We start from the raw sequence: 11,550 nt of genomic DNA on the forward strand, positions 1-11,550 counted from the left end.
GGGTCCCCGCGGGTGCCCGTGCGGGGCTGGGGCCGGAGCCGCGGGTAGCACGGGATGGTCCCGGGGTCACCGCAGGGATCCGGTGTCTATTTCCAGCTCTGGCTGGACCCAAACCCTGATGTGACAGAACGCGATTCAACTTCTGCACTTGGATTTTTTTTTTAACCTTTTTAAATAATGTTTTTCTTGTCAGATAACTGATGTGTTGACCTTTGTTTTCTGATGTGATTATATTTAACAAATAGAAGTCTAGTTGTGTTTTGTTTGTCTTTAATAAGTACATCTGTTTTGGAAGTTAGTGAGTCTATTAGAGCCTATTTTGTTAGGAACTGCAGGGACAGGACAAGGAGAAATGGGGATACATTATAAGAGGGAAATTGAGATGATACATCAGGCATAATTTTTTCCCTGTGAGGGTGGTGAGACACTTGCACAGGTTGCCCAGGGAGGCTGTGGCTGTGGCAGTGTTCAAAGCCAGGTTGGCTAAAGCCTTGAGCAACTTGTTCTGGTCGTAGGTGTCCCAGCCCAGGCCAGGGATTTGGGGCTGGAAAATCTCTAAGCTCCATTCCAACCTCTTAACATACTATGATTTTTTAATGTTTAATTCTGTCATTTCTGAGCAGCAGAGAAATTGCAGGAGAGAGGAGTTCTTTACTCAAGCCTCTCTCAGCTGACACCTTGGACAGAGTTTCTGTCCTGCATTGGTACTTCTCTTTCTGTCTCCAACTACTGTGACTTTTCTTGTCCCTCTTTCCTTGATATCAAAACTTCAACAAAATAATAGCAAAAATTATTTATCTTGATTTGTCTGGGCATAGTTTCATAGAATCATTAAGGCTGGAAAATACCTCTAATATCATTGAGTCCATCCATTAACTGCTGTGTTCACCACTAAACCATGTCCTCAGGTGCCACATCCACATCCTTTTAAACCCCTCCAGAGATGGTGACTCCACCCCTGCTCTGTGCAGCCTGTGCCAGTGCCTGACCACCCTTTCCATGAAGGACTTTTGCCTGATATCCAACTTAAACCTCCCCTGGTGCAGGTTGAAGCTGTTTCCTCTGCTCCTGAAGTTTGGCAGTTACTCTTGTTTAATTCACCTCCAGGGATAATGACATTATCTGTTTCTGTTTTGAGAGAGCTGCAGCCCAAGTCACTACAGCTTAAGTTTAAAGGAAGACACTGATTTTGAAGCCAAGACCTTTAACTATGTGTTAGTTAACTACAGTTAGTTTGGGTACCTTAAACCTAAAGCTTTGATAACAAGAATTTGCCTTCTAATAATAATAAATGAGCTCTGGGATACACATTCCTTGAGGAGCAGAAAAGAGAAACCTGTAAGACCTCTGGGGAACTCTGTAAACATTTATTATTGTAAGTTATGTCAACTTTCACTTCTTTTTTCAGACAAGGACTCCCAAAACATGCCCTGAGGCATCACCCACTGCCAGAGCCACAAGCTCAGCTGTGCTCAGGCACCCCCAGGGCTGACAGCTATGACCACATCTCCAGGTACCTCTCATGGCACATTGCTCACACCTGACCTGACATGTCTAGGCTTTGTTTACTGACACACCTTTTATGTCATTGTTTATTGTGGGGTTTTTTCTTCCTCATTTTGTTCCATACGTGCATTTCAGGGAGTCTGAAATACAGAAGGAATCAGAGGACCATTCCGTTGCTCCTGCTGATGATGGGAACCCACGTCCTGCCAGCCAGAGCTGTGCTGACACCTCCACTGAGGACAGCTCAGTCTTCTCTTGGGGCTATGATGTGAGTAGGACATGATCATCCAAGCCAAGCCTAGCACAAAGAGAGACATTGGAAATACCATTGCAAAGGCATTTCAGGATAAAAGTGAGGATTGGATCTGTCAGGAAATGACAACAGTGATTATAGAAAGAACATCTCTTTTACCTCTTTCCCACCTTCTCTCAGTTCCAAACATATTAGGCTCATATTATTCAATGATTGTGCTATATTTCCATCTAAAATCATTTAGTGCCTAAGTGTATCTATAAATGCTATTACTGTGGAATAGCAAACATAACTGGATGACTCTCAAACACTTGGTGTGAGTTTATAAACTTCTGCATACCTGTATGTTTCTCACAATACTTGAAGCACCTTAATCTTTATTTTAATCTACAAATGTTTGGTTTATTCTGCATTTACCAAAGCTCAATGTGCTGTTGTCTGTGGGCACTGCGAGCAATTAAAATGAAATGCAAGCATTAAAATATCACTGAACTTTATCTTTCCTATTCTTATCAATTTTGTGTAAATTCCTATGTCTTGTAACTGAATATAATAACACAGATATTCCAGAAGGCTTTAATAGTTTTCCTGGTGTGTCAAGGTAAGGATTTTTTGTCTTAACAGCAGTCTGCATCAGCTCTGGGAGGAAATTACTTGCAGTCAAAGTGTTTCTATGCAGTTCTGCTAAGCTGTAAACAAAGAGTTGTCTTTTTCAATGATATATATATATATATTTAAAATTGACTTAAAATCCTTCTGCAGATGCTAATCAGTAGGTGTTTATTGGATAACTCCTTCCCAGGAATTTGACAAAGTTGCCACACAGCAAGTCCAGCAGATGTTCAGGCAAATTGATGAGCTGCTGTACGAGCAGAAGGACAATGTGCACGTGGAGGGGCTGCGGGAGGAGTGCCACCAGTGGGCATCCAGCTTCCCTCACCTCAGGTACCTCATTCGTAGCCTCGTGTGCCACTGCCATCCCAGAAAGGGCAGGGGTGGACACAGCTGCTTTTGAAGCGTTAGTAGCAGGGTGGGTTTGGTGTGAGAGATAAAGAGATCACTCTGGTGGTCTCTGCGTGCTGTTGGCATTAGTGAACATTTTGTCACATCACCCTGTGTCCTTGCCAGGGCTTTGTTGCTATTTGAACATACCAAAGCTCTCTTAGAAAAGATGTATGCAAGAGCTAAAAGCCAAGTGCTCAAATTAGTCTTAAAATCCCCTATTTCATCACTCCTTATGGCTGTCTGAAAACCTCGATTTCAAACCTTCCATGAGCTTGAACAGTTTTGTTCATACTAATCAGTTTTGCATTAGAGCATAAAAAACCCAAACAAAATGGTCTTAATGTATTTACCTGGCTCAAAGCAACCTGTACTGGGGAAGACAACTGAAACCACTGAAACTATCCCCAGGAAAACTGCAGAGTTTCCCAGCAGAACTTTGAGGATTTGCTGCTATTCTTACCCAAGAATCCCTATACCCAGTAACTTCAGTAATGTTACTCCCAGCATTCTCTGAGGTGTTTATCCTTTGCTCTTGCTCTGGCAGGATCGTGGGGAGGCAGATAGTGATCCCCACAGATGAAGGCTATGGATGGTACTCGAGTTCACCTTCAGGCAGTTTAGCCTCCTCAGATGTCACTTCACCACCAGAAGGAGATTCTGATGAGTAAGTACCAACAGTGACCCCAGAAGTGGGAAGGCAGTTTGGTTCTCTACAGTGAAGCAGTTTTGTCCTCTGCTGCTTCAAATGTGCAACCTGACTCCTTTCTGTTAGGTTTTTTGTGCACAGCACGCTTTTCCCCCCCTTTTTGACTAAAAATAGTCGATTCAGAACAACAACACTGTGTGGCTTTGCCTGTTGCTGTCTACAGTGAACTGGGCAGTGAACAGAGATCTCTTTGCTACTGACTTCTTGAGAATGTTCTTAAGAATATGTATGTTTTATACCTGGTTTTATTGTTTTACCTGTTGTCATCATCTTTTGTTGTTACTGTTTTATCTTCTGTTATTCTTGTTGTTTTATCTGTTAAATTTCTGTAGGACACAAAGCATTACCTTAGTACTGCTTTTATTATTTAATGTTTTAGAATGTTTTTTTAATTAGCTTTGAGTTGGTTTTCACTGAAGTTTCAACTTCTTTAGCAAAAAAAAATATCCAACCCAAAAGGTTTGACTGTAAAATGGATGATTTTTTGGCCTCCTCCTGCTTGGCCTTGACTATCATGTTGACTTTCAGTTATCTGAAGTGAAATAACAACTTGCTTTCTTTTCTGCAAACTGTCATCTCTCCAGGCTCAGTGTTTTGGGCAAGAAGGTCCCTCTTGCTGTCACTCCTGCTCACAAAAGGGCTGACCCTTCCAAGCCCTCGACCTTGCTATCCTCAGACAGCGACGAGGGGGAAGAGGAGGTGATCCTCTCCGAAGGGATAGTGGAGGAATATTTGGCATTTGACCACAGAGATGTGTAGGTATTCAATATTCAGACAGCAACAGTGTCCTGAGCTTCCTGCTGTTAACATCCATGGATTTGATTTCAAAGGCCTGAGCTTACCAGGGCTCTGGGAATTCTCCCAACCATTTCCTAAGACAATTTATTTTGCTAAATTCTATTTTTTTTAAATTTTTGGATAATTTTTTCATACAATCTTTGTGCCTGACTTGAAGAGTTCATCCTAACTAAGAGCCTACAACTTGTTTAAACACCACTTATTTTTCATATTAAGTCCAATCCATTCTTGTTTTTTGCTCTGGTTTTGTACTGGCATTTTGGGTGGAATTGCTCCTTTCCAGTGCTAATAGAAGACGCAGAGTGGATTTGATGCTTCCCAAGAAGCAATTACCACTATTTTTTCTTAGGAAGAAAGGATTAAGGGTGGCATTAAAAGGATTCTTTTTGCCCCTTGAGTTTATTCAACCCACCAATATGAACATAGGGACTCTGGGGGCGTACTGCCAGTTCCTAACTACTTAATTGGTTTAATAATTAAAGCCACTTAGCTGCACAGAGCATGAAATGTAAATTGTTCTGTGTCTTGCTTTGCCCAGGCCAGATAGATTGTGCTGCAGCAAACACTATCACTCTCTTGTCTTCAGGACTCTGCAGTGATGAAGCCTAACAATGTGATGAAGGAATATCACTGTAACTATTAGCATTTGATTTTAAATGGGACTTTGATCTAATTGGTAAATTATTTATTGATCATAGGGGATCATTTAAAGTTGTTCTGTACAGGGAGTGCAGCAATGAGGTGATATCTCAGTCGTTTCTCACTGAGGCTGGTGGTGGATTGTGGAAGAGCTAAAAGCAAACACTAGGGGAAAGAAAATGTGTTTCTGGTGCAAGTAATGGTGACATTTTTGCAGGGAGGAGGAGCTGCGTGAGAGGAGAGTGGGACTGTGCTCTGACAGAAGGAAACTGGGGTTCCCTCCTGTCTCTCCCTACTCCTGCACCAAGGACTCTGTGCTCACCTTTGTGTTCGATGATGTGTGGAGTGAAGTCCTGGGCTGCATGGAAGAACTGATCTGCAGGCACTGGGAAGGGTCAGCCTCTGGTAAGGAGCTCAAGTGGAGGTTCAAGAGGGGATGTCAGTTAATTGGGCAAGGATGCTGTGGGAGAGAGATGGATTGGGGGATGATCTCCTCAGGAGTAATGAAAAGGTTATTTTGCTTTGTCTGAAGGACTTCAGAAGGAGATGTCAGTTAACTGGGCAAGGATGCAATGGGACAGAGATGGATCTGGGAATCATCTCCTCAGGAATAAAATCAGAAGACTTCCCAGAGCTTAGCATCTGGGAGGATTCTCAGTGCTATGGATTCATAGCACTTCCACACTAGCAATGCCAATGGCCTATGCTGACAGGAGTTCTCTGCTGCTTTGCACAGATGATGAGAAGAACATTGTGGCAGTAGAAGCCCTGAGAGCAGATGTCAGAAGCCCTTTGCAGGCTGATCCTCTGCCAGTGCTGTTGCCTCATGTGCCACACACAAAGAAGCCCTCAGTGACATCAAATCTGGTCAGTATTTTTAGCCAGCTGCTGTGTGCAGGGATCAATCAATACAGTGTTACTTCAGCAGACTGATGGAGGACGTCAGTCCTCTGGTTATGTTTAGGTACACAACTAGTTTGGACTTGCTGTGAGTGCTGACTGTCCTTCCTTATACTTCAGTGCTGTTACTGCTCAGTTGCAAAATTTAATTCCTACTTTTCTCTTTAAAACTCAGTATCTTAGCTATGTATAGGGCAACCATGTGGTGACCTGGTTAATGATGTAGTTCTTTCCACATGTTATAGGGCAACCATGTGGTGACTGTTGGTTAACAATGGAGTTCTTAATGATGCTTGGACCTAGTGGTAAGATTGAGGATGGCGTGTGTGGGATCCCATTCTCACTGACAGCTATAGTTAGTTCATTGGGCAACAGGGGACAAATCTCAGTGCAGTTCTGTATTTCACTGTATAATTTGATTTTATAATCTGCTTTAGATGATCTGAGATCTTTAGAAGATCTAACATTGGTGAGCACCAGTGGTATGTGCTTGTTCCATTTTAATTCAACTCTTTCCTTCTCATTTCTTTTTCTTTCTCCTTTATTTCTTCCTGTGCCTGTTCTTCCTGTTCCCTCCCTGTGTGTGTAGTGCCCCAAGCCCAGATGTGGCCGCAAAAGCAAAAAGAGGAGAAAAACACCTCAAGTATGTATGCTGCAGGGGTTAAAGCTCTTTGCTGCTGTTATGGTGGGTGGATTCTCATGTCATCTCAGCCTGTATTCCAGGAAAGCAGTTGGTAGATCTGTTCTGGGCATATATGTCAATCAACATACACTTGAATTCAGTTGGTAAAGCTTCTGGCTATATATGCTATAGTATATAGGATACAGTATATGTTGGAAAATCCTGTCATTCAGAGGAGAAGCTCAGTTGGAAAATATTATTAGGATACATTTTTTTAAGCACTATCATTTGCCAAAACAAATGGAATGCTAAGATTCTTGTCTTGGATGAGGAGACAATATAATATAGTGCACAGAGATTATACTGTGTGTGTATCTGTATGTGTGTATATATATTCTCTCTCTCTAAATATATATATAATGGAAGAAATTAATGACTTCTTTCCGAAATTTCATACCAAATCTGTAAACATGTGTGTATTTCTCTGCCAAACTTATTTTCTTGCTTCTTTTTTGAACTCTCAGGTGAATCTCTCTCAAGGCTCAAGCAGTGGCTCTCAGCGTAACCTAAATGGCTTGATGGTGATCCATGGGATCCAGTTGCACCAAAGGAATCTGCCTTTGGTGGAGAAAGCACTGTAAGAACTGCAGATGATCTGCTGCGATGAAGTAGAGACTCTCACAGTGAGAGAGCAGTCCCAGAGCAGTTCTGAGCCATATTGACCTCTTTGGCTTTGTCATTCCTTCCTCAGGGACCTGGATGACTCCCGGCCAGGTTCCAGCTCCATCCTCTCCACCAGGACGTGGCCAAATCGTGCTCTGGAGCTCAGCACATCACCTCTGTCCCGCTGCAGCAGGAGGAGGAATCCCCCACCACGTACCCTGCACCCCATCAGCACCTCCCACACTGGGACCCCACGCTCGGGGGGAGCACGACTGTATGTCTGCAGAGCAGCTCCTCACTGCGAGGGACCAGGGCTTGAGAGCCCAGCTGAAAGAAGCATCCAGCTGGATAGGGAGGGGCATTGGAATAGGCTGCCCAGGGAGGTGGTGGAGTCACCATCCCTATAAGTGTTTAAGAGGTGTCTGGATATGGCAGTGGAGGATATGGTTTAGGGGTTACAGCAGTGACAGGTTAATGGTTGGACTTGATGATCTTAGAGGTCTCTTCCAACCTTGATGGTTCTAGAGAGAACATGGATTATGTCATTAAAGGAATGAACTGCCCATTAAAGCACAGCTGCCCTGACAAAGCTGAGCTGCTAAAACTGATGTTTGCTGTGCTGCCAGCTGAGATTCAGTGAATCACATACTTACTGGGGTAGTTTTGCACATGAACTATAGACCTCAGTGTCCAGTACAAGCCAAGTGAACACCACCATCTCTTTCCTGACATTGACTTGCTTTTTCTGTAGCCTAATTTCAAGAGGAATTCAAATATCTACAGTGTTTGTAGGTCAAACTGCACATTGCTATCCTAATCCAAACATATAAACTCTCTGGTTTTTTTCGTGTTTTGGTGTATTTCAGCCTGACTGCACAGGAGCAGCTGAGCTCACCCTCCCCACTGCTGCTCAACAGAAACCATCCCCTCCCACCCATCTCCACCAGCAACGTGGCAGAGCATGGGCACTCCACAGGATCCCAGAAGCAAATGGTAACAAGCACAGGAGCTTCATTTTATTATTGAATACTAAGGTTGTAATCACTGCTGGTCAAATTATGAGACCCAAGATTCATAGATTGTTAAGGGGCTGTAATGGAGTTTAGAGATTACCCAGCCCCAACCCCTTGCCCTGGGCAGGGACACCTCCCACCAGAACAGGTTGCTCAAGGCTTTAGCCAACCTGGCTTTGAACACTGCCAGGGTTGGGGCAGCCACAGCCTCTCTGGGCAACCTGTGCCAGTGTCTCACCACCCTCACAGGGAAAACTTCTTCCTGAGATCTAACCTAAATTTCCCTCTTTCAGTGTATCTCCATTATTCCTTGTCCTGTCCCTGCAGTTCCTAATATAGTGTCTGTCAGAGTTCCAGTTTGTTATCTTGTGACAGCAACTTCAGTAGATGCTCAAAAAGGATCAGTTTGGCTAAGAGCATCATCCACATTTGCATGCTTAATTCTCTTTAATGCCGGAATGTTTTCCTCCTCATAACTGAGTATAAAATGGAAAATTTGCTTTAATTCCTAGACTAAGGGATTTCCATGTAATAAGAGGAAGTCCTAACTGTGTTACTGTGCCCTGCAGAAACCTCGAGGGAACTCGGGTCGTGCTCACAGTATAACCACACAAGAAGATCCTCACCAGCAGCTCCAGGAGCGATTGCTCTTACCTGATCCTTTCTCCAGGCTCAGCACAACCAACACATCCTTGGTAAAGCTTGGGAGACCGGACCAGATTAGTTCATTGCTGACTACGGTGCTTTGGCAGTTAACATTAATGCATGTCCAGCCTGTTTCAGTGTCAGACACTCTGGGTTTAGTTGATTGAAACCTACTTTACTCATACCTTGTCCTAGCCAACAAATTATTGTCTAAGCGTTAAAAGCTCTCACTTCAGCAGTAGCCTTTAAATAGCTGCTTGATTGTTTGCTGGGTATAAATATGGGTTAGGAAAGTCTATTTTCTACTCCTAAAGTTGATTTAACCCTCCTTACACTCCTCAAAGCTCTATTTGGAGCTTTACAACATCTCACCAATTAGCAAGCACATGTGTTTCGGTAGTTTGCAGCTGGATTATGATCTTGATGTTTAAATTGTTGATGCAGCCAGAAATAACCTGACCTGTCCTTGCAGCCAGACCTGCAGCATTTTGCACTGGATTACAGCAATCAGTCCTGGATCAGCAGAGGATCAGCAGCTTCAGGTATGCTCAGCAGCCACAGGATTCAGACCAAGCAAGGGGGAGGCCTTTGGGACAGAGACACATTCCTATAGCTCACTGCACTGGGGAGGTTTCTCAAAGTCTAGCCACATTTCTCATTTCCCATTACACAGGTTTTAGCCGTGCTCTATTGTACTCCATTCCAGATCAGTCCTGGATCAGCAGAGGATCAGCAGCTTCAGGTATGCTCAGCAGCCACAGGATTCAGACCAAGCAAGGGGGAGGCCTTTGGGACAGAGACACATTCCTATAGCTCACTGCACTGGGGAGGTTTCTCAAAGTCTAGCCACATTTCTCATTTCCCATTACACAGGTTTTAGCCGTGCTCTATTGTACTCCATTCCAGAGTAGGTTGGGTGTGGTTTGGTTTGGTGTTTAATTACCACCTAGTATTTGAAATAATTTCAGGAAGCTTAGTGTAATCAGCCCCAATGACTCTCAGTGCAGGAGTTGCCAACTTAGAAATAGCCACATCAACTTTCTTTCCAAGGGTTTTTTCTTCTGCTCAACTATGCAACTAAAGAAAAATTCATTATGTCCGAAAGAAACTTCTTGGCACTGTGTCTGGAAGGGATTCTGCAAGATCTGTTCTAGAGATGCATTAGATCAACTTGAAATAGATTTTAAAGCCAGTTAACAGTACCAGTGCCATTGACATACATACTCTGAAATCAGAGTTGCTTGTCCTGTGTCTTTCCTTATGGAGCTGTCAGAATTTCCCACTTAAAACGATCCTGACAGGAGAGGACTGAGGCTGCAAAAGCAAATGGAAGCTGCAAAGGTTAACATAGCAAGTACATCGGTGATATTAGAACACATAAGGAGTCTTTTAGCTGGTTTAATAGCTGAATGACCTCCTACCACTAATACAGTGCTACAAGAGGTAATTTGAGGTAACAAAGGCACTAAACTGAGGTAACTTGGTTTTAAACAAGCAAGGAGAGGTTCCTACTGAACTTAAGCCAAACAGTATCTTTAAATGGAAGATGAGTTTTAGGACCGTATTGTCAAAAAATCCAATTTAAATCAGCAGAAAAACCTTGTAGACTTGGACACTTGAGTATCAAGGAATACAGTAGTTCCCTGCAATGCAGCAGCTTTGGGAGTTAGAAATAATGCAGTTGGTACCATGGATTAGACTAAAAAAGCCCCAAAGGGGCACTTTAGTTTTAAGCTGAAGGAGATGTGTTTGGTGTTCATACCTTCCAGGGGTCCTAAAGCTGTACATGATCTCTGTTCATCAGGTCTTCAGCCTCGTGGTTCTGTCAAAGCCCATGGTCGGAGTGGATCAGGCACAAAAAGCAAACAGGGCTTCTGAGGGGCCATGGAGGAACATCCATCCATCCATCCATCCATCCTGTCCCATTGCAAACATATTCATGCTATAGATTCCCAGCAAACGTTGTTTACAGAGAGTTTTCAGACACCTTTCCTTGCAAATAGCTATTTTTATATAAATCCAAGCAGCAGCTGCCAAAGATTAGAGAGGGGAACACTTCAACATTCCATTTCCTGCCAGTAGGGAAGGTGATACTCAGGAGAAGGGTGGATATACTCCAGTAAGGCCTAGGAAATCCAGCAAACACTTATCAGTCATTGACGTTGTTTACAGAGAGTTTTCAGACACCTTTCCTTGCAAATAGCTATTTTTATATAAATCCAAGCAGCAGCTGCCAAAGATTAGAGAGGGGAACACTTCAACATTCCATTTCCTGCCAGTAGGGAAGGTGATACTCAGGAGAAGGGTGGATATACTCCAGTAAGGCCTAGGAAATCCAGCAAACACTTATCAGTCATTGCTGTTTCCCCTGAGGCTTGTGAGATGGTTTGATGTTCTTACAGGCAGGTCCTGTAGCACCTGCTCATTCTTCATTGGCTCTGCAGAGAGTTAACCAGGCCTTCCCCAGCAGTTCTAATTTGTACTTTTGAAGTTCTATTTATATGTTTAAGTCTGTTTAAAGCAATATTATGCTAGCAGAAAGCAAGCACTGGCACTTGGCCCTGCTCCTACAACTCGGCTTAGACAAGTGATGAATCCTGTAGTAGCTGCAGCAGATGTGAACAGAGGTGTAGAACTAAGGGAGCAAAGCAGGTAAAGCACCACCAAAGCAGGGGAAGCACTCCCTGTGTGATGTTACAACCTCATACATCTTCCTCAGTGACTGAAGAAGGGTTAACAGGCAAAAAGAAGCCTCTTGCTGCAAGTAGTTTCAGCCAGTACTCTTAAGAAATCACACTGT

The 11,550-nt window shown here is 43.4% G+C and overlaps 1 protein-coding gene across 1 annotated transcript; it reads left to right on the plus strand.

The window, feature by feature from the left end:
• Positions 1 to 1,325: 1,325 nt before the first annotated feature.
• FAM149B1 (family with sequence similarity 149, member B1) lies at positions 1,326 to 10,628 on the plus strand (the record flags this gene model as incomplete). Its single annotated transcript, XM_009070320.1, is given in 13 exon segments — positions 1,326 to 1,513; positions 1,642 to 1,774; positions 2,562 to 2,704; positions 3,309 to 3,428; positions 4,055 to 4,225; positions 5,125 to 5,312; positions 5,644 to 5,774; positions 6,954 to 7,066; positions 7,181 to 7,366; positions 7,959 to 8,085; positions 8,675 to 8,800; positions 9,223 to 9,292; positions 10,555 to 10,628. Coding segments are annotated over 13 exon segments (1,770 nt in total), but the record flags the coding sequence as incomplete, so codon positions are not given.
• Positions 10,629 to 11,550: the final 922 nt, after the last annotated feature.

Source organism: Acanthisitta chloris, unplaced genomic scaffold, assembly GCF_000695815.1.
Source record: "Acanthisitta chloris isolate BGI_N310 unplaced genomic scaffold, ASM69581v1 scaffold37142, whole genome shotgun sequence".
NCBI lineage: Eukaryota > Metazoa > Chordata > Aves > Passeriformes > Acanthisittidae > Acanthisitta > Acanthisitta chloris.